Source organism: Serinus canaria, chromosome 23 (assembly GCF_022539315.1).
Source record: "Serinus canaria isolate serCan28SL12 chromosome 23, serCan2020, whole genome shotgun sequence".
In the NCBI taxonomy this organism is placed as follows: Eukaryota; Metazoa; Chordata; class Aves; order Passeriformes; family Fringillidae; genus Serinus; species Serinus canaria.
In genome coordinates, this window is record NC_066336.1 from 3,845,490 (window position 1) to 3,868,799 (window position 23,310).

The 23,310-nt window shown below is 45.4% G+C and overlaps 1 protein-coding gene across 3 annotated transcripts; it reads left to right on the forward strand.

Annotated features, from left to right (window-relative positions):
* Positions 1 to 6,319: 6,319 nt before the first annotated feature.
* Positions 6,320 to 20,265, forward strand: SFPQ (splicing factor proline and glutamine rich). Of its 3 annotated transcripts, XR_007779379.1 has the most exons (12): positions 6,321 to 7,056; positions 7,452 to 7,640; positions 7,735 to 8,036; positions 8,146 to 8,241; positions 9,513 to 9,709; positions 9,991 to 10,075; positions 10,370 to 10,487; positions 10,703 to 10,751; positions 10,832 to 10,953; positions 13,562 to 16,736; positions 19,874 to 19,918; positions 20,191 to 20,265. XR_007779379.1 is itself a non-coding variant. In XM_030230947.2 (11 exons), exons 1-10 carry the CDS (start codon positions 6,430 to 6,432, stop codon positions 19,892 to 19,894), a joined length of 1,806 nt encoding a protein of 601 aa, XP_030086807.1. In that variant the 5' UTR covers positions 6,322 to 6,429; the 3' UTR covers positions 19,895 to 19,918; positions 20,191 to 20,265. The 3 variants fall into 3 exon arrangements, 2 of the variants coding, with proteins under 2 accessions (XP_050839102.1, XP_030086807.1); XM_030230947.2 differs by lacking the exon at positions 13,562 to 16,736 and having other exon boundaries at positions 6,322 to 7,056; XM_050983145.1 differs by lacking the exons at positions 10,703 to 10,751; positions 10,832 to 10,953; positions 13,562 to 16,736 and having other exon boundaries at positions 6,320 to 7,056.
* Positions 20,266 to 23,310: the final 3,045 nt, after the last annotated feature.

Below are 23,310 nucleotides of genomic sequence, written 5' to 3' on the forward strand. Positions count from 1 at the left end.
AGTGAATCTGGTTATAAATAAAAAAGAAATTGTTTTGCTTCATTGTCAGTGTGCAAATGTGAAAATAAGCCCAGAACATGGGTCAAGATAAATACTTTGGATTTCTGAAGTCACAGAGTCAACAGGGAGGAAAGAACTTAATTGCACACATCATGAAATATTTAAACAGACAGTGACCAATGTGCAGATGTGGGATGCAGACTTTTATAGCTAATTCTGTGTTACAAACAGCTGATGCTGCTCTGCATCAGGGACTCTGAATCTTTCTTACTCTGGAGCCTTAAGAATTGTCAGTGCACCATTTTGAAGCTTTTTTTTTTTTTCTACTGGGTGATCTGTTGGGAAAAAATTCTGACAGAAGCACAAAACCCAGGCAGAGAACTGTGTTTCTTATTTATCTGTAGACCACCACCCTCTTGGGACATGGGTGCATCTCATCCACAGCAGACTGGTGGGTGGAGGTTGCCATAAGAGCAAGCAGAAAATTTCTCTTTCTCTTATCTACTTGTTTTCTTGTACAGTCATTATCTATTTTCCAGCTGTATTCATGCTTTTCTTGTGCTACCAGGACACTTATTGGAAAGTTTTCCTAATGGAAATCCAGTTTATGGTAACAGAAGTTTTGTAGCAGGTTCATGGCAGATTCTGTTGTTGAAGCAGAAGAAAGGAAATGTGAGTTTTCTCTTAGCTCTTGGGTCTTTTTGTTTTTCTACCTGCTCTTGTCTCCCTGCAGGAAATCCAAACTCCCACCCCAAGTAAACCTCCTCCCTGTGACAGCCCTGTGGTCCTCTGGCAGTGGGAGAGTTCATGCTGGCACCAAGCTCACCCTGTGACCCCCAGAGTAAAATGGGGAGAAATCAGTAAAACCTGCACAAGACATTTCAGATTGCTTGCAGGCCCTGCTAGCCATCATGTTACTCTGATGTTTAGATCTTATTATTTGCCATAATAAGATGCCAAAAGTAATTTTCAAAAAGGGAACTGTTAGACTTTTGCTAAATCTGATTGTGCTCAAGATCTGGGATAGGTGTCAGGTTGTCAGAGCAGTCATCCCCTGGGAAGTCTCTTCAAGTGCCTGCTGCTACAGCAGGATTAATTTTATCTTTGTCTTCTGAGAGTCACTGAGGAATGACATGAATAACCTCTGGAGTTCTTTGGCCATTTGTGTTGTTTGGAGACCTCCTCTTGAATCTTTATTGGCAATTACTGCCCACTCACAAACTCTGGTTGCTGCTTTTTAGTATCATCCTGAATTCATGCTCTGGCTACATCACTTTTTCCAAAGGCAGATTAAAACTGTTTATTTTTAAATTTCCACCATTTTTGCGTTATGAAGAAAAAAAGGTTTTGATTTTGTGTTTGTCTTTTGGAAATAGCAGTGTATTAAAAAAATAATTATAGAGAAGACATGCCAGTCTTAGGATTTTTGAGAGAGTCATGGCAGCCTTATGAAATACAGCATTGTGAGTCTACTCCCTTCTGCCCCACTGACATTCCGTGCATAGCCAAACATTAACCAGAGCTCAGCTCAGAACTGCTGGGATTTTGCAGAGTTGATGTATCTGTTTCCCTGCTTGTCTCTGTGAGATACAAGAACAGGATTCTCTGTAACAGTTATATCCCATTCTTGCCACATATTTATTGTCACAGAATCCCACACTGGTTTGGGTTGGGAGGGACATTAAAACCCACCCAGTTCCATCTGCTGCCATGGGCAGGGACACCTTCCACCATCCCAGGGTGTTCCAAGCCCCATCCAACCTGTCTTTGGACATTTCCAGGGACCCAGACACAGCCACAGCTTCTCTGGGCACCCTGTGCCCATCCTCACAAGGGAGAATTTCTTCCATTTATCAAGCCTAAATTTCCCCTCTTCAGTGGGAAGCCATTCAGTGTCCTGTCACTCCAGTTTCTTATGCAGAGTCCCTCTCCAGCTTTCCCGGAGGCCCATGCAGATCCTGGAAGATGCTGTGGAGTCTCCAAACAACCTTTTCTTTCTTCTCCAGCTGAACAGCCTCAGCTCTCCCAAGTTGTCTTCATAGGGAAGGTGCTTCAGCCCCTTTATTAAATTCACATCTCTCCTCTGGACTTGCTCCAACAGTTCCATGTTCCCCTTATGCTGGGGGCACCAGAACTGGGTGCAGTATTCCCAGGTAGTCTGAGAGAATCCCCTCCCTCGACCTGCTGGCCTCCCTCCTTTGGATGCAGCCCAGGGCACAGCTGAATTTCTGGGCTGCATCTAAAGGACTGTGGCCAGTAGGTGACAAAACATGACAGAGTTTTAAATTCTCTTAATCGAAGAAATACAAAATTAAATTCTTTCTAGTAGAAAACCACAGAAAATTAAATTCTCTTAATAGATGGCATGCATACTGTTAACTGTAGGGCAGTGGGATAAATTCTAGTTATGTCTATCTCATTTCTCTCCACAGCTCAAGGACATGTCTGGATTGACATCTTTGTCGTACAACTGTGCTGAGTGTTCCTGCAAGGCAGTGAGCATCCTTAACTCCAATTAACATCACTGGGAATGGAGGGCTCTTGGAGCCTCTCTGAAGACAGTCTTGGCATGCTCAGCTGTCCAAGGATCACTCTGCCCACTGCAAGAGCAGCTACTGCTGAGAGAGGAGACACAAGGAGCCAAGAGGAGGGAGAGACCACTTTATCCACATTGTGTGATCTCATCAAGTCACTGAACTTCCCACCCTCAGAGCTCTCTATTTTTAAGCCTATAGGCATATTTGTGATGGTATGGAGGAAAAACCTCTTGGAGAGCAGATTTAATCCATGCTCAAGGAGAGGTGAAAACAGCACTGGAGGGAGAGGAGAACCCTCATCACTGAGTGCCAAGGAAAGTTGCTGTGAGCTGAAGAGCCTCTGCAGCAGCTCTTGGCCATTCCTGCAATCCTGCCTCAGCTTCAGGTACCAGGTGATGCTATTGGCATTTTACTTTCTTCTTTATTCTATCAAAGGTCACAATTCTTCATGACACTGTGGTGAGCCCCAGGATGATGGAATGTTCTGCAGGAATCCCTATTCTTCCAGGCAGGTTTATCCCAGTGCACCACAGACTCAGTTTAGGAGAGCCTGCAGCAGGACAAGGACTGTACCCTGCACCTTCTGGGTGCCTCCCTGCTCTGCACTCCCTTCCCACTCCTCCCTTTGCTTCCTGATTCTTTAAATTCCTGAGCACCTCTAGTTCTGGGACATACTGGAAATTGTGCACACAGTTCTTAAATTGTTTTCTTCTCAGTCAAAATTTTCCAGGGAATGCCCAGGGAGTGCAGACATCTCCTCACAGCATTTAATTGCTTCTTCAGTAGGAGGAGATGTTAGTGGGATTTGTGTTTGTTTGTACTTGGGACACTTACTGAACCTCATGGGGTAATTATTCCTAATTAGCAACTTGGACACACGCTGCTCCTTCCTCCTACAATCTGCAATTAATAATACAGACTAATTCAGATTTTCCCTTGCCAGTCTTGTGTTTATGTTTAAAACAGGAGGAAACAGTTTAGGGAAAAAAATGTATCTGAATCAATCACCTGCTGAACTTTGCACAGGGATTACCTGAGGATTATCCTGTGCTCGTGGCAGCTGAGACATTCAGAACTTTGGGCACCTCTGTGTCAGCCCGATTCCCTGTCATATTCCTCTAAGGTCTTTTCCTCATTAGTCACAGACTGCTTCTTACCATGGCTTAATTCAATTTTTAGATCAGGTGTACAGTATGAAAAATTCTCAGAATTAGTAACACTAGTGTTATTTTTAAATAGATTAGTATTTTGAGGGTGAGAAAGGTCTGGAGTTCTTCCTTTTTTGCTTCTCTCAACGACCCCTATTAAACTGAACTAATGTATGTGGGCACTGAACATCCCAATGAAAAGATCAATGTAGGGATGGAGAAATTCTTCAACTCTTACCCCAGGTGTCACAGAACATTGCCAGTCTCAGATTATTTGTTTACAGTGGAACATACTGGGGAGAACATCCCAAGCTTTTTTCCTCAGTCTCTGTTTTTAAACAAAACCAGCCAGCTGCCCAGCATGAACACTTACAAAGAGGTGACTGTTACCAGAGTTTGTTTTTTCTTCAAGTCCTACTCAGGAATCAGTTTTTCTCTGATTTGAAGACCAGGATAAACACTCATATTGCAGCTGCAAAACATGGACTCTTACCCTGGCCTTACTAGATCTGGAGAAATTCAAAGCCACTTTGTAGACTTCAGATTAATTCTACAGATTCTTGTATAGCTTTTTTCACAGAGTCATAGAATCACAAAATATCTTGAGTTGGAAGAGACCCAGAGGGATCATCGAGTCCAGCTCCTGGTCCTGCCCAGACACCACATCAATCCCCCCTGGGTCCTGTCCCTGGTCACACAGAGCAGAGATCTGAGCTGCTCCTCCCTTTTCCTGTTCTGATCTTTGTTCTGCAGATTTTTGCAGAATTAGGAGAAGAATAATACTCTTTATTTCTTTTGAAGAATGATAAAAATTAGTAGCTCTTGAAAATACAGTTTTCTTATACCTATGACACAACACAGACAAACCCTTTTCCACTCAGTTATTATTTGTTTCCTGAAGAGTCAGAACCAGATGTGACAGCAAGGTGATGCCAGTTGTTAGTTTGTGATAAGAGCCAGTCCCAAATTTGCTCTTGCAGTGTTTTAACCTCTGAGACACCTCGTGGTGGAAACACTCACTGCCGGCAGCAGGGCCACGGCCAGAATCCATTTTAAAACAACCTGGAGTTTCCATCCTGCAGTGCTTGGAAGTGGCTGAAGTCCCACAGCCAGTATAACACTGATTCGGGGCCAGAATCAATCTGTGGCTCCGTTTTAATTTAAAATATATAAAGTCTCAGATACATTTATTTTGTTGCTGTCCTATAAGGAAAGGCTGGGAGAATTGGGATTGTTCATCTGGCAGAAAAGACTTTGGGAAGACCTAATTCTTTCCAGTACCTGAAGGAGCTGACAGGAAAGATGGAGAGAGACAATTTACAAGGGAAAAGGGGAATGGCTTCCCACTGCCAGAGGGCAGAGATGGATGGGTTTTTGGGAAGAAATTGTTCCCTGTGAGGGTGGGGAGGCCCTGGCATAGGGTGCCCAGAGAAGCTGTGACTGCCCCTGGATCCCTGGAAGTGTTCAAGGCCAGATTGGATTGGGCTTGGAGCAACTTGAGAGAGTCAAAGGTGTCCCTGCCCATGGCACGGGGTGGAACTGCATGGCTTAAAGATCCCTTCCAACCCAAACTACTCGGTGATTCCACGATTCAGTGAAGAATGAAACTGACCTTTGACTTCCTCAGGGAATCAGAAATATTTATGCAATTGATGTTTGACCAGAGCACTGCCACAGTTCAGGTCTGTGAAATTAACGTGGGACTTTCCCTTGGGTTTCACACGGGGTTTGATTTTTTTTTTTATTTCAGACCTGAAACTGAATGTGAAACATTCCTGGGAGCTTGAGAGGGGGATGGCCGGAAGCACTGAAGGGAAGACATAAAAATGGCACTGCTGAAACCAGGGACACTAAAGAGCTGGAATGTGCTTTTGGCCTGTTTTCTGTAATGGAACACGGGACTGTAAGCACTACGGTCTTGGTACAGCTGCTTTATTTTTCACCTCAGAATGCACCGTGGACATTTTGGGAAGCTGGCGTCGCTTTCTGTTTGCACCAAGCTCTGTCCTGCTTTCTTAGGGCGTCTGGAAAGTAACTGCGGATCGCTGTTCCCAAATCAGGGCTCTTTTTAGGTGCTTCCCTGCCCGACTTTTCACACAAAACTCTGAACGTGACTCCCCATGCTGGCGCCGTGGTTCCACTACCACCCTTGAATGCATAAATCGGATATTTTCAATCTCAGATTTGGTTTCAAAGCAGAAGCGAAGGCTCCGGCTGCGCTGAAGCAGTGAACTGTAATTGAAAATACGTTTATTTGGCATTTTTCCACCCGCAGCCAGGGTTGAGTGCGCCCCGAGGCGCCTCGCAGCCGGGCCCGAGCCGCGCCTCCATCTGACTGACAGCCGAGCCAGCCAATCACGACCAGCGCTCCCGCCGTGACTTCCCCTCCCGCCGCTCAAACTGTCCAATCAGCACGCGGGGGGTTAACGGACCGTCCCGTGCCAACGTCGACGGTCAAACGCGCCAATGGACAGAGGGCAGGCTCGTTACCAATGAGATCAAAGAGTTAGCGGAACTGCGACACGCTATTGGTGACTTTGCTTGTCAGTCAGCGCCGCTGGTGCCGGTGGTTGGCTGGTGGGGAGGAGGGGGGCTTCCGGGGGCGGGCATACTATATTAGGGGCGGACAAAGGCGGCGGCGAGGCCGTCCAGCTCACCGCCATTTTGCGCAGCGGGCGCTGAGCAGTAGCAGCCACCGCGGCCGGAGCTCTCTTCTCATCTCCGCCTCCTCTCTCCGCTTCACCATGTCGCGGGATCGCTTCCGTAGCCGTGGCGGCGGTGGCGGCGGCTTTCACCGGCGTGGCGGCGGTGGAGGACGCGGCGGTCCCAACCATGATTTCCGCTCGCCACCGCCCGGCATGGGCATGGGACAGAACCGCGGCCCGATGGCGGGCGGCCCGCAAGGCCCGGGCGGTCCGCCGGGAGGAGGCCCGAAGCCGGAACCGCCGAAGCCGCCCACGTCCACCTCTGCTCCGCCTTCTTCATCCTCCTCAGCCTCCGCCACCACGGCGGGACCCACCGGTAGCCAGGCGGGAGCGCCTCCATCCTCTGCGCTTCCCGCGGGGCAACAGCCACAGCAACAGCCGCCAGTTTCGGGGGCTCCTTCCTCGTCTCCTTCCGGTGCACAGCCGCAATCCAAGCCTAGCCCCAGCCCCACACCGGCCGGCGGCCCTAAGAAAGGACAAGGACAGTCTCCCGGCGGCGGCCCCAAGGGGCCGGGCGGCCCGCAGCAGGGGCCGCACAAGGGTGGCCCGGGGCACCGCGGCGGGCCGGGCGGGGAGCCGCGGGGCCGCGGGCAGCAGCACCAGGGCCAGCAGAGCCTCGGGACACAGCAGGGCTCGGGAGATAGGAGCGAGAAGCTGTCGGATGAGGTGAGTCACGGCCCCCCCACACCTCCCCCAGGCACAAGATGGCCGCGGCTCCGCGCGCCCGCGCCGCCATCTTGAGGGGAGGAGCGGGGGAGAGGCCGCGGCGCCTCAGCGGGATGCGAGCGGTCCCCGGTGTCAGGGCGGTCCGGGGGCTGCGGTTTGCGTTCCGTCGCGTTTTCTGGGGCTGCGGTTTGGGTTCCCTCGCGGTGCCCCTGGCGGTGCCGCGGCTGCGGTTTGGGTCTCTTCGCGGTGCTACGGGGCTGCGGTTTGGATCCCCTCGCTGTGCCCGGGCGGTCCCGGGGTTGCGGTTTGGTTTCTCCGGGGGTGGGTCCTCAGGGCTCCCCGCAGTTCTGTGTGCAGCACTCAGTGATAGCTCGAACTGGTCTGATTCTTTGTAGGGGTTTAAAGCGAACCTCTCTCTGCTGAGGCGGCCTGGGGAGAAGACGTACACACAACGCTGCCGGTTGTTTGTTGGGAACTTGCCTGCTGATATCACAGATGAAGACTTTAAAAGACTATTTGCCAAATACGGGGAGCCGGGAGAGGTTTTTATCAACAAAGGGAAAGGCTTTGGATTCATTAAATTGGTAGGCATTCGTGTTGTGTGTTCATTCATTTCGTTCTCGCGTTGTGGTGATGTACAGCTTAGTTTTCTAAGACTGGGTTTTGCACTTCCCCCAGGAATCTAGAGCTCTTGCAGAAATCGCAAAGGCAGAATTGGACGATACCCCCATGAGGGGCCGGCAGCTCCGAGTTCGCTTTGCCACTCACGCCGCTGCCCTGTCGGTGAGGAACCTCTCACCCTACGTGTCCAACGAGTTGCTCGAGGAGGCTTTTTCCCAGTTCGGTCCGGTGGAAAGAGCTGTTGTGATTGTAGATGATCGAGGTAGATCAACAGGAAAAGGCATTGTTGAGTTTGCATCAAAGCCAGCTGCAAGGAAAGCATTTGAACGGTGTACCGAGGGGGTGTTTTTGTTGACAACGTAAGTACTTTGTCAGGATCTTTCAGTTTTAAGCTCAATAAAGACTGTAGGATTCTAGTTTTTCAGAATAAGGGCTTTTAGAGGAGTAAAACGAGTATTTTCTGTTCAGCACTCCCAGGCCAGTTATTGTGGAACCGTTGGAACAACTGGATGATGAAGATGGTCTTCCAGAAAAGCTTGCTCAGAAGAATCCGATGTATCAAAAGTAGGCACTGTTTTTTGATATAAAGAGGGCATTAATGATGTTTTAAGTGGTATTGTCCCTGGCACTGAGGAATATGGAAAATTTTTCAAAAACAGGCTTCAGATTTTCGGTTGTATTGCCAGTTCTTGGGGGTTTTTTTGTTTATTCATAGTTTAAAGTAACAATGATTTGTTTAGTGTATTCACTAAGTGTTACACAAGCAGTTTTTTACATTGTAGTACAAAGAAATAGCAGCTTGACACATGGTTTTGGTATGTAGAAACTTGAAAAGTCAGACTTGAACTGTTTCATGCTATTGTTAAAAGCTGTCATCTCCCTTAAGGCATGTCTCGGGTTGATGATCCTGTGGGGAACTTGGAAATTTACGTTCATGGTTTGAAATGAGAAACAAAGCCCAACTTTAACTTCCATGATTTGTATAAACTTGTTGCATCTGCATTTGCCTTATGAGCTGATGACTGGCATAAAGGAACAGTCTAGAGGAGTATTAAAAAGTCAAGAGAAATTTTTCTGAAACAGCAGTTTTACGTAAGAATCTGTATATTAAACCTGTTGTAGGAATTTTTTATTTTCCCAGATCACAGAAGGGGGTGCAGGGAGGGAGATCCAGTCAGTCTTGCTTGGCTTAGAAAGAGCTCAAAATTCCTTGCTTTGAGCAAAAACTGTAAGTGGTTCAGAGGCAGCTTTGAGAACAATGTGGATTAATATGGTGTTCGAAGCATTGAAATAATTCATATTGGTAATGGCTGGAAAGCTTTTGAACTTGGTAATTTTGTTCCATAAATTACTGAATTTTAAATTGGAGTTTATTTATATGATAAAACAGCCTGTTGGCCCTCAGGCACTTTTATAACTATTTACCTGAAAGTGAAGGCTGTTTGCCTTTGACACAGAGTACTTTGGTAGTGGAAGGCTCCACCTGGATTGTTCCTGCTTGGGCAAGGGCTTGTCTTTTTTGAAGATTTCCACCTGCAATTGTCAGCAGTGAAGTGTCTAAAAACAGTTAAGAATGAGGCAATCAAGCAGTAGCACTCTGAAGATTTGCTTGGATGTGACAGTCTCCACATGTGCTGTGCTAATTATTTGTGTTCAGTGCTGTTGTCTAAGTGTGTAAGATGCAGCAGTTGCATCACAGCCAGTTCTCTCTCCTGTGCTTGTCAGGTGTTGTCAGGGTGTCCTTGATGTTCCCTGATAATTCAGTTATTTTGGTCATGATCTTGTATTGACCTTGAGTTTCCAGGATTGCCCACTGAGTATCTTCCTTTCTGCAGGGAAAGAGAGACTCCTCCCCGTTTTGCTCAGCCTGGCAGTTTTGAATTTGAGTATTCTCAAAGGTGGAAATCTTTAGATGAAATGGAAAAGCAGCAGAGAGAGCAAGTGGCAAAAAATATGAAAGATGCCAAGGACAAACTTGAAAGTGAGATGGAAGATGCTTATCATGAGCATCAGGCAAACCTCCTGCGTCAAGGTAATGGGTTCTGAACTCTTACTGTCTTTTTGCTTTAAATGCTGACTCAGGTGTATGGCTCTTTAATGGGTTAGTGAGGAAATTCACACTTCTGACTATGACCTTGAGAATTTCAGAGTTAAAGAGGAGTTGGTAGCTTTTTGATATTTCAGTGGTGTATTGGTAAGAACAGTGATACTGGAATGTACTTCTCTGCCATGGTGCAGCTGAGGCAGATTGAATTCAGATGTAGTTAAAACGGGACATTGTGGAAAAGCTGCTCATAGGCTTCATTTCTGCAGACCTCATGAGGCGCCAGGAGGAGCTGAGGCGGATGGAAGAACTTCATAATCAGGAAATGCAGAAACGCAAGGAAATTCAGCTGAGGTTAGTTTGGCTTTCATGGGATGTTATTCAAAGTTACATTTGCCTTTTTCTTTTTTCAATTACTTACATATGAAAGTTTTTATTTTTCAAGAAACACCATTGCTGCTTCAGTTTGTTTTTGCGAAATTGAACTCCTGTGTAAGTTTCTCCTTAAATATTTTGGCATCATAGAGTATGGGGTTTTTTTCCTGAAGTGTAATCTTTCAGTACCTTTATATTGCTGGAGAAGTTGATGTTAGTGTGTGTTCAATGTGCTCCACTTCTGGGATTTAACATCTGCTTTGTGGTGACCAGGCAGGAGGAGGAGCGTCGCCGGCGGGAGGAGGAGATGATGATCCGTCAGCGGGAGATGGAAGAGCAGATGAGAAGACAGAGGGAAGAGAATTATAGTAGAATGGGTTACATGGATCCAGTAAGTGACATGGTGGTGGGTTTGGGTCATGTTACCATGCTCAGGAATTTTGTGGATGTATTTTCAGGATGGCTGTGTTTTGTTTCCTTTGGGTTGGCAATTGCACCGTGTTTGTATACGGGCAGTGGCAGTTGGCTGTACATGTGCTTTGTCTCCTGAAAAGTTTGGATTTTGGTGGTTGATGATCCAAGTTAAAAGTTGTTTCTTCTATGCAGAGGGAGCGAGACATGAGAATGGGTGGTGCTGCCACAATGAACATGGGAGGTAAAGAACCTTTTAAGTAACTGCTTTGTGTGGCTAACTTAGAAATGGTCAGAATATGATTATATATTTCTCTCTCTTAGATCCTTATGCTTCAGCAGCCCAGAAATTTCCACCTCTGGGAGGTGGTGGCGGCATAGGTTATGAAGCTAATCCAGGAGTTGGCCAAGCAGCCATGAGTGGTTCTATGATGGGAAGTGACATGGTAACGTATCCTGTGGTGGCTTTAGCTTAGCACAAGGGAGTTGTGGTTGGGAACGAGTTCTCCAGTGTTCGGATGGTTGTGGAAATGTCACTGTTAACTGCTGACTCTCTTGTCAGGTGTTTAACACAGGACAACGTGGCAGTGTGTAGCACTAGAGTAGTTGATAACCTTTATGGTAGCTTACACACTCAGAAATTGTTTGTGAGTGGATTCAGATGTGCTCTTAAGCATATTTGCAATTAACTGACTTCATTGGACTTTGGAAATTCTGCGTCACTGTTAGGCTTGGAAGGATTTTTTATGAATTCTAGAGAATCTGACAAATTTCATCAAAATACTTAATGTAGTTTTTCAGTAATTTGATGTTCTGTATTGATGGACAAGAGAGGTTTTTTTGTTCTCCTTCCCAATGTGTAACACTATTTTGGCCCTTCCAAGCCTAGGTAGGCTGGATGCATGTTGGTCTGGGTGTGCTGTTCAGTCCAAAATCTGCACTCAGCTCTGTTCCAGCAGCAGATGAACTTTAATTATCAATGGTAAACAGCATATCCCTTAGTCTGTGCTGATGTTGCTGTAGAAGAGCAGAAATGCTGGTTTTTAGCTTCAGGCATGTTCCAGCTATCCTGGACTGTAGCCATTTGTGGTTCCTGTCTCCCAAAGGAATGATAGCCTGGTCTGTTTTCCTGTGTTGGGCATGACACAAAGGTAGAGCCTGTTAAAAGTACAGCATATCTCCTGTTCCGAGGTATGTTTCCAAACTGTACTAATTTCTGCCACACTACATGTGTGACTGGGCTTGGAGCCTGTTTGGTGTTCCTACACTGAAGCACCATGGATGTAGATGACAGAAGTGTTTAATGGGCAGGATGGGAATCTGTTGGCTTAGGTGGCGATACCAGTGTGCTTTCACCCTCCTGAAAGGGTGTACACTTGCAGCACAAGCTGAACTAAATGATTTTTGGGTGGGTTTAGGCCTCTGGCCTAATGAGCTGAGCTACCATAGTAGCTTGTCAGATACCTTCTGTTTTATCTTTTTGGGGAACATATCTTTGGAATGGTAACTTCCCAGAGCATCATTGATTCAATAGACAATGCTGTTGGCCTTCAGGTACCTCAATAACCTACTGATACATAAGCAGTTCCTGAGCTTTCTGTGAGCAATTAGGCAGTGTGTGGTGGATACTATGTACATTTTTCTCCTGAAAACCATGGTATCAGGTGCATGTTGAACTTGTGTAATACCTGAAATGTGATCTGGTCAAAAGATGTGATAGTGAGGTGGATTAACTGCCTGGAGTTTCTTAGGTTGGGGATCTCTGCTACACAATGCGGTCACAGTTCCTGGGCTGATACCTTTAAATAGAGCTGGAGATGAGCTGAATCTGCCATGAATTAGGCAGAAATAACCTAAGTAATATTTGTGAAACTCCTTTCTTGGAAGGATTGATGCTGACTTTCAGAAGTCAGGAGCTCTGAAGTGTGGAATTTCAGTTGCAGATACTTTTTGTAACAAACCACCTACCATTGTTCTGTGACTCGGTAGTGGGATCCTTGGTTGAAATGAAAATTTAAAGCTCTCTTTGACCTCATAATGTGTAACTTCTGTAGGTTGAATGCTGATCACACCTAGTAATACAGTAACTGAACAAAGTACATGCAACTAGAGGTACTAGTAAATAGACCTGAAGTCTCTGCTTTATTGCGGAGTAACTTAGCTGTTACACCTTGGTGTGAAACCTTTTCAATTGCTGTGAAGCTGTGAATTTTCCAAGAGCTTGTGGTGAAGCTGGGGTGGGAAGGGAGATACTGCCTGGATGCACACAACCGTCTGTGCATAGCTCTGACTGGAAACACTGAGTGCTTGGAACACGTTTTGCATCTGATGCAGCACCAGCAGCTCCGGAGTACGTTGGGTTTGAACAAGTGCCAGTCTTTGCTCGAGCAGTTGCGTTGGTTAGGTAAAGCACTGGTCAGTAGCTTTTTTCACATTTTTTTTTTCTTCTTGCAATGCAGTAGTGCTCACAATGAGTTTTGGTACTGCCAAAGGCCTCTGCAGTTTAGTCAGCAGACCGTAGTCTTAACCCCATCTTGAAAAGCACATGGTCTCTAGACAGCACATGCCAGTCCTGGTGAGTAGGCATTCTGTTACATTTGATGAATGTCAGCTCCTGCTTCAGCCAACTGGAGCTGCATTCTCTCATTAGGCTTATTTGGAAATGACAGTGATGTAATCTGAGCTTTACTGCACTAAAGGTGAGAAGTTCACAAGCTATTTGCATTAACTTGGTTGAAAATTTTGCTAGAGCTCATTTGGAAAAGTTGTTAATTCACATCTGCACTAATGCTTACATTTCTAGCACTGCAGGGAGGATCTGTTCTTTGTAACAGATGTATGAGAATGCATCAAGTGGGAACATACCTCAAGGCATGTATTACAATAAACTAATTTTTAAATTACCCTTTTTTCCTTTCTATGTTCCCGGTACCTGTGGATCGGCTCAATGGTGATTGTATCGACGAACCTTGACTACGGAACCTTCTAAAAATATATACTTAACACACATGGACATCAACTACTTATAATGAACTGTTAATTCTGTTCCAATAGCGTCCTGAACGCTTTGGGCAGGGAGGTGCGGGGCCCGTGGGTGGCCAGGGTCCTAGAGGAATGGGGCCTGGAACACCAGCAGGATATGGTAGAGGGAGAGAAGAATATGAAGCCCCAAACAAAAAGCCCCGATTTTAGATGTGACCTGTAGTTTCATTCCAGTTTGTTTTTGTCTGTCTTGTTTAGACACCGACTTCTTAATTCTTGCATTTTAGTAAGAAAGCTACGTTTTTATGGATGTTAGAAACTTACTGACCTAATATTTGTAAGTGGTCTGTTTGGGCGAGTACAATTTAATTATGTAATGCAGTGTTTCAAAATCAAATTTAGCTGTTTTTTTGATGTATAACGTCCCTAACTTGATGGCAGTGTACCTTGTGCCACTGAATTCCCAAAGTGTACCAACCTTTTTTTTACTGTGCTTAAAATAAATAGAAAACTAAATGTAGTAACTCTTCTTGCCAGTCGTGGTTAAACAAAAGAGGCCAAATGCCACACCTGCCACAGTAACCTGAGAGCCTCGAGCTGAGGTCGGACCTAGACCAGGGTGTGGAACTACAGTGAAGAGTGCAATCTCTTCCCACAGTGCCTCTCTAGCCAAAGATGGGTTAAATTGTAGCCGAACTTTGCAGTAGGTGCAGATTTTTTCAGCAGTAATTGTGCTGCAACAAGGAAGCAAATGGAAATCTTACAAATGCTGTGAGATACATTATTTAAAGCTTCACTGCAAGCAGTGCAGTAATGAATTCCATATTTTAGCTATGGTTGGTGGGATGGTAGCACTTACCACCCTGGCAGTTACTGCTTGGAATCTTTCAAAGACTTTAAGCAGAAGACTAGCAATGGTTATTTTAAAATAAATTCTTAGAATGCCTTGTATTGGCTGACTTCCTCACTAAAGGATTGTTAATGTGATATTTATATGCTCTTAAGCTGTCTTGAGATTTACAGGATCTGGGCTTGCTCCATATTGTACACCTGCCTGAAATTGCTTGGCAAAAAGACCAGAAGTGTTACTCGAGTGATTAAGGTTAATTTGCTTATGTCCTCATGCTAACAGTGGACTAATTTGCCTAGTTCAGAATACAATCATTTGTATTATGGGGCCTGCAGGAACTATTCTTAAATTGTGTAGCTGGTGGGCAAATCCTAAAATCCTGTATGTAAAATACAGCAATCAGCTTGCTTGCATGATGGTTATCGCTTTTTTATTATTGATGTTTGGAGATAATGCTTCAAAAGTAGTATCTGAATCTGGAGTTTAAAGAGTTACTACTACACAGTGCAAATAAACTCCCTTTAAGGTTCTTTTTGTAGAAGATCTGATGAATTCGTTAGTTTGCTGTTCATTTTATTAAGCCCCAGAAGAATTTCAAAGCATTCTGGACTCATTGGTAAGGTAGTTGCTTTGCTTGTTATTACAATGTACCAGGTAAACTGGGAACGTGACTTCCCAGTGTCAAATACCTCAGTGTTAATGCAGGATACATCAACCTGCTTGGCACAAAGTAGGTAAACATAGCTTGGCTGTAGCTTCACATGATCCCCAGCCACTGGAGTTCTGTGAATAGCTTTAATCTTCCCAGTATCCCTCCATTCCTTGTGCTGAGCATTGGCTAATTCTAAATTTTCTGCCAAATTTTCCCTGTGGTTAAAACATAAAGTGTCAGATTACAGGGTTTTAGGGTACAGATGGCTGATCCCTCTTGAAGTACTGTTACCCCTTAAATGACAGAATAGCAAGTTGGGAAATGCTGATCCAGGTAACACTGACGTGGAACACAAAGCTCACTAAAGAGTGATTCAGCTTGTTTGGTGAATGCTTTCTGTTTACCCAGAAAAGTTTGGGGGTTGATAACATGCTACAACAATGAATTGCTCTTGAGGAGGAAATTCCAAATTAGCAGTTCCTAAACTGCAGACCAAGTATTTGGAAGTTGTATTGGGTAGTTTACAATTGAGCAGTATCGATGCAATTTGCATTATTGAAGCGATTTTAAACAATATCTTTTCTGGAGGGTGTTCATGGGACACCCTCAAAAGGTGAAGGTGTCCGAGGTGGGGAATTCTGAACGTGAACATTAAATTAATTTTTTCAGTTTATTTTTCAGATTACATGTCATTCTTTATTAAAAGAGATGCTGGTGCATATCCTAAAGTATGTTCTTTTATAGTTCTATAACTTGGAAGAGTGAAGGATGCTGCTGTCTTTATACCTTACAGAGCTTTTCTTTGGGTACCCCTGTTTTGTACGTAAGCTACTGTTGCTAGGTATTAAAATAGCTGAGCTGCAAAACCATGATTAGTAAATATATTTGAAAGATTTGGCAGTTTTCAAAAGATCTGAAAGTTTGGTTAAATCTGGCATTGTTGTAGCTGCAGAAGCAGATTTTCTAAAACAAGTTCTGCTTTGAGTTGCATGTATTAAACAGGCATATGATGAACTAGCCAACTTCTTTTCAAGACCTTTTAAAGATGGTGTCTTAAAAGCTGGCAAACATGTCAACTTTAAAATCTGATAAAAGTTATTAAATGTGGGAGGTGAGAAAGTGACATTCCTGTGATCTATTCCTATGAGGTTTTGGACTTCTTTCATAAACTCAGATTTATATAATTGAATCTTCTAAAATCATTCAGAAAAGTGCTTTGCTGGTCAGACCTGTTTTTGGATGGTCTGGATCACGTAACATTTTTGTACTGGACTTGGAGGACATTGGCTGTTGCAATTTAGCTTGTTTTATCAAAATTGAGCCCATTTTGACACTCAGAGCTCTAAAAACTGCAGCAAGTAGAAACTGGTATCGTTACACATATGTCTTCACACTTTCTCAGAAATGAATACAGAATAATCTTACCTTCTGGCATAGATACACTAATCATTTATACAGCTGATGGGAAATTGAAAATTTCTTTCTTTTGAGATTTTGTGGTATTTTTGTGGTAGACAAATTCTTGGCTTCTCCTTGGCAACCATTTACTGTGGCAGCAAGTTCTTGCTGGAGTTTGAGACTGCAATTTACACTTTAAACTAGTGGCCTGCTACATAACTGCACTTAGCCAGCATTTCTGCAGTTCATAACTGTGAGGAACGTAGTACCACAAATGGCAATGGACATTAGGACCCGGATGTAGTATTCCTGCTTGCTCCAAGATTCTCATTGCCGACTGCGTCCAGGTAGGTAACAAGCAATATAATATAACTTGGTGACTTTCTATGTAATCTTATACTGTGGGTATTCTGACATCACACTTCTGACTGTGGAATTACAGTGCAGCACTCCATACCTGTATGCTGAGCTTACATCAAAGCTGTGTGGTTTTCGGTTTGAAGCTTTTGTCTCATTCAGAGACAACAAGTAACTTACCGTGGCTCTTATGTGAGGATTTCCAGACCCGATTCCTCTGTACTTACAACTTGGCTTGGGTGGATTTTTCTTAGTTCTGATGTAATGAAGATATTCTTAAATGAGCACTGTGGGGAAGAGGGAATGTGATCTTAAACTCAGCTGAGTAGTTGACAAGGTGCTCTCAGTGCCTGGAAAAGAACACGTTTAAACTCTCTGTAGTGATGAAGTGGCCCATCTGCAGCTCATCCATGTGTAGAGTCTTGGCTTGGTGGGAATGTGTTAGTAACCACTGCTCTTGCCTCGTGTGTGCTATGTGAGAGGTACCTCAAGCTACTGGTGCAAGCAGTTCTGAGACTGATCCAGAATATTTTTGAGGACATAAATGAGTGCTTGATTGAATATCCCTGTGAGTTTCATAGAGCTTATTGGACATTGCAGTAGTCTTTATTTTAAACTTAGATTGACAAGCCTGATATATTCCTCTGCTTTAATTGACAGTGATGATTCTGTACTTCTGCCTCGTAGAGTCATCTTGATAGTGTAATGTACAATTTCATTTTTCATCAGTCTTGGGATGTAATTCTAAACTCTTCATTACTAGAACTCCTGACTATAGTGTTCCAGGATTAACATGCTTACGTTGCTAGACATCCAGACATGCTGATCTCCAGCTCTTTTGCATTAGCTCTTGAACCCGAATTTCAAGGTCCCTTGTTCCAGCGAATGATCTGGCTCTGGGCTGATACTCAATTTCACAGGTGCTGTGATATGTTTTCCCTTGTTCTGCAAAGTTCTGCTTTGCATACTTGTTTCTGGTATTATTGTCACTTCTGGACCCTTCTTTGTTACCTTCCAGGCAGGACTCTTGCTGGTGAACCAGGGATCTGCTGGACAACCTTGCCCTCTGCTGTAGCCACCTTTCCATGTTCCACTGAACCCTTGAAGTAGCAGGTGCACCATAAGTTAATGACAACAGGTCTTTGGTTACACCACAGTGAGTGTAGCCCATGCCAGCTGGTCACACAGTGACGCCTTGTCACAATGTCAGTTTGGCTTTTCATGATGGTTTACCTTTACTTGTGACTTGAATCCATTTGTGATGGCTTATCCTTACCTGGGACTGGGATCCAGTAGCAAACCTGCTGGCAGCCACCGTGCTGTCAGGTAGCAAAACTGAACTAGTGATCTCAAACCATTGCTCAAGATCTGACTTAAGTTTTTCCATTGTGCTCTGGATACTTGACCTGCAGGAATGTCATGGAGGGGTTATTGGCACATCGGCCTCATTCTACGTACTTGAACTAAGCAGGTTTTTGACACTCTTGGAGCAAGCAATTTGTGGCTGAAACCATGGGGCTCAAACCAGCTCTGGCTGCAGTAATGAAACTTGGTGTGGTAGCAAACTTAGTCATGTCTGCTCTAAGTCAGTCTGTAACAAGTGGGCACAAGAAATGACATTCAAGTGCTTGCATTGTGTTTCATCTTGGTTTTATCTGTGTGTGAAATACACTTTTTCTCAGAAGCTTACCTGAAGCTCAGAAGTGTGGTGTCAGAATACATCTGCGTACTGCTAGGCCCTCCGAGCAGAGCCTGGTGCTGGCAGGAGAGCACAGCACAGCGTGGATGGGGCTTTATTGTAACATTAAGCATACAAAGTGTTGATTTGCTTGCAGTTCTCCCCATAGCTAAACACTGAGGCCTGTGAGTAGTTTTAGGACCTGGAGCAGTAATGGGGTTGCATGTCTTTGTTAATCATTGCCAGCTGCAGTGACATGATCAGGAAGGCCAGTGTTCTGTTCCATTATGTTCAGTGAGGCTGAGCATGTTGGGAAGGATGCATCCAAGTATGCTGCTCTGGGGAATCACTTGGCTTCTTCCACTACCAGCAAGTTTTGCAATCAGCTAATTAGCTTCGGATTTTTTTTTGACTCCATACCAGCTAGTGGGGCTGTTAAATAGCTGCTGCCTGGAAAAGGAAAAAAGGGAGGATTGGCCTTCTCCCACCTGTGTCATTGCTGCTAGGTAATGATTGACACGTTAGGACTTGGCTGTGCAATCCCGCAGTGGTCTGTGAACACCCCATCTCTATAAATGTTGCTTCTGAACACCAGTACTGAAGAGCTAACTGGGGAGGGCTGGGAGGAGTGTGGCTAGCAGGGAATCTGCAGTGTTCAAAGGATGCACAAAGATATAGTATCCCTTATGCATGGTGTTTGTTGCTATGGCAGAGAAAACAAAACGTGCATAACTCTCCTGTTCCCAAGGGCTGTGAGGAAACCCAGGTGGATGGTGGGTTGGAGACTAAAGCCTGAAGTTGTCCCTGCCTGGTCAGATCATGCTGTGCCCATGGTGGGATCTGCCTCCCAACTGGAGCTGTGCAGAGCCTTGCACCACATCCCCAGCTCTCACAATTGCAGGCTTCCCTCAGCTATAGTAAAGGGAGGCCTTGAGGATGGAAGAACCTTGCTGAGGATAAAGGCAGTGACAGTGCCAACCTCTAGTGTCTGCCTTTGGCTTCTGAAGCACTTGTTCGACTGTAGAACATGAGGTCTCCAAGAGTCCAGGACCACTGCACTCCCTCAGGAAGGGGAAGAGAGAGGGCATTGCTACAGGAGACAAATAGGGTCATAGAGTTGGAGTAGCTGATGAAATTAAAGCCTTCACATAAGGGATAGTATACCTCTGGCTGCAATCAAACCTCACTGTGCTCAGACTGGGGTTACGGTTTGTGCTCGGGGTGCAGTTCTTCAGGCAACTGCCTGCATATTCCTTCAGCTCTTGATAAGTGTTTAGGCTAGCCTATTTCTGCCCCTTATTCTTCCACATAATAGTTTGGAATAATTGATAAGTTCCCCCTCATAACTAATCAATCCACATATATGTTAAAACCTTATTTTTAAGTTAGTTTTGAAATGGTCACAATTTGCTGTGTATGACTTTAATAACTTCAGTTGTTATCCTTTAGGTGAAGATGAAAGCTGAGTGACACCGGAGTGCTCATCCCTTGGAAGTAAGTATCACTTTTTTGTCCTGGATGGATGAAATAATAAAGGTTTTTGGACACTTGGTGTTCAGTCACTGAGTACCTTTGAATTGGGGAACACTGAGAAATGTGTAGGGTAGAACACAGTCCCTGCTGTCACACTGTGGGCTTGAGCACCCTGACTCCACCTGGGCTTGATGTCTTGACAGCAGCAGCTAAAAATACCTTTCTAGACGTGGGTTTGTACAAAAGATTTCAAAATCACTTGGGGGTGTAATAACTTGGGAATGTTTTTCCAGTTGAGGAGTTGAACATGAGCACATCCAGCACGGTGCCCAGTGGTGTGTGGAGGGACCAAGGGAACAGGTGGACAAGTAAGTAGTTGGTGTCCTTACACTGCTGTGAGGGCTTGGTAGCCCATCACACTGTGCTGGGTTATGTAATTCCTGCCTGAAACGTGTGATTAATCTCAGTTCTATGTAAAGTTTCTGTTTGTTGCTTTTGTAGAGCCAAAATGTAACCATTGTCTGAGGCTTTTCAGCCCTGCAGCAGGAAATAAATTCTGTCCTTTGTGTGCAGCAGGTGGTCAAACAAGAAATGACCATTCCTGCACTCAGGCTGCAGTTGATGATTGTCAGCATGGGAAAAGGAAAATAGAGCAGCTGCTTCTCAGATGTTAATTCAACTAAACCTTGTTAAAAAGCTATTTGCTGAAATACTTTAACAATGAATTAAAAAATAACCTGGTGTATAAATCAGCATGCATAGGAGTGAAGCAAATAGCAGCTCAGGGAAACAAACCAATATGCAGTGCTGGAATTCATGACATTTTCCCTCTAATTTGCCACTAAACTACAAGGGGAAACTTCAGATATTTAGAATCTTATTTGAGGAGCAACATGCTGAGTTCCTTAACTCGGGAGTCACAGGTGAGTAACAATAGATCTGTAAGGTGTGAAGCCAGTGGGATTCAATAGGTAAATTCCTATTGAATCCTCTGTGGTTTGTCACTGCTGCTCCTTGCTGTGGGGTAGGAAAACACACAGAGCCTTATCTGATCTTAAAAATACATGAATTCTGTTAATTTAATTTAAAATCTGCTGTGAATACTTGAGAATATTTGGTAGGCATGTGGCTTGTTATCCTGAATGATGGTTCCGTGTCATGTAGTTTCTGCTGTTGTTTTCTGTCTTTCTTTCACAGTCTTCCTAATTGTGTGCTTTGCACTTGCAGAAAAAGAAGTCTGAGTGCAATGAAGAGGAACCAGGCACATACAGCTTTTAAAAATAAAATATTTAAATATTTTTATAAATTACTTCTGTTTCATTCCAGAGGGTATTCAGTGAATAAGCAGTCTGTCAGTGTGGAGTGGTATGGCTGGGTCTGAGAAATGGAAATTTCTGGAAATTACACTCATTCATTGCTCTCATTTTGTGTGCTACATAGTTTTGTATTGTAGAATTCCCCATGTTTACCTGTGCCTGGTTGGTTTTTAATAGTTTTCTTGGTGATGACTGTAGTAATTAAGCCTGAGATGCCAAGAGTTAAAATTCTGTAGAAGTCAGGGCAGTGCTGGGTTTAGCTGTTGCAGCACAAATTGCAGTGGTTCACATTGCTTCACTTGATGGGTTGGCAGCTGCACTGTGCACATACACTGTGGTTCATGCTGTCACTGATTAAATACAGTCCTTTGTTTAAATATCAAGTTGTTTAATATGTTGAAATACACCAGTGGTGGCTGTGCTCATTGTAGCAGGGTTTCCTCCTGCAGTGGCACAAAGTGTTGTCAGCATTTGGTGGGGACCTGCTTTGCCAGATTAGAAACATGAAAATAAATTGAATTTCATGTGGCAAAGTGGTATGAAACACTTGAGAGGGGTCTGAATGCCTGGGAGTGCTCATGGCAGGGGCGTTGGTGCTGCACTAGGAGCTGCTGCTGTTCACTCAGGCAATCAGGTGCTGGTTGAGGGCAATCTGAGGTGTTTCACTCTGATTTGATGACTTTGTGGTCATGTATGGATCCTGAAAAGGCTTCAGTGAGGTTTGTGGCTCCTCAATAGCTGCCCTGCAGGGGCTGGGGTTCAGTGTCTTTGTCTCCACAGCTACTGAAGCTTGTGCTGCATTTTTTCTTCAGATTCTGTTATTTTGCAGTAACTTGTCCTCATTTCCACTGTTGCAGCACTGGCTGCTTCCTGTGAGAAAGTGTTCCAGCATTCCATGTGCTGAACTGCATCTCCTCAGCTCCCTGCCATAAGCAAACTGCAGCCTGTGTCTTGTAGGGACAGGATGGGTTTTTCCTGGTGCGGGTGTTGGCTGTTCCCATCACCTGGGTTGTCCTCTGCTGAGGCTGACAGCTTGTTCTACCAAATAGTTCATTAAGTAGCTCCTGTAATAAAAAAAAAAAAAAAGTCAGAGACTGAGAGCAGATACACTTGAACAATATCCTGGGAGCAGTAGGTTGCTGCCCTGATCCCACAGCCCTGCACGTGCACTAAGTTGCTGCACTCAGTTTTTTTAGGTTTTGATGTTTGTTTTTTAGTTCCTTTCTAACCAAGGAGCTTTCCCAGCCATGGAGGCCTGGAGCATGCCCTGGCCTGTTGCTGTCATTGCATGGTGTGCCAAGCCCAGCTCCAAATCATGTTGAGCAGCTGAACAATCATGTGCTGCCAGGAGTAAAAATAGTGTCACTGCCACTGGCCCCTGTCCATTCAATGCCTGTGGCAGCCCCTGCAACCTGGTTGCCGAGCTGGGGCCGGTGCAGGTCCAGGCTGGCCGTGATTTCTGTGCCCCACAGTGCTTTCTCGTGCCTGGAAAACACTTCGGGCTCTCATGCTCTATTGGCATTAAAAAAATATTTCCACTTGAATTGCACAAACATCAGCGCCCGCGGCTCCCCTGGGCCCGGCTCTCACCAATCCCGAGCTGCCGTTCCTGGAGCTCGGCCAGTGCCGGTCCTGGAGCAGCGCAGGCGCTGACGCAGAGCTCGGGGGAGCGCGGCCGCCTTCGTCGCCCCAGAGCGGCCTCCCTGGGGCCGGGGCATCCTCGCTGCTGCCGCTGCCTGCTCCGGAGCCGTGGCCAGCACTGCCCGTGCCCTGCCTGCCATCGGTCCCCGCAGCCCCTCGCCCCCAGGTGCTGCTGTGGATCACACCCGCTTGCAGAGCCCACGCACCCAGCTGTGGGATTTGTTGCGGGGTTGGTGGGGGGGTTCTCTTTTTCCTCCCGCTCTGTTTCGGTGGGAGGATGGTGCTGCTGGCGGGCACGTGTCACAGCCTGGGGGGTGACGCTGCACATCTGAGCACCCCCTGCCCCGGCAGCACCCAAGGGCTAGGTGTCCCTGTCCCTGCGGGGCCGGGGCTGAGCCGCGCTGAAGGGGGCAGGGACCAGAGCGGAACGGGGCCGGGCTGGGAACGGGGTCGGGC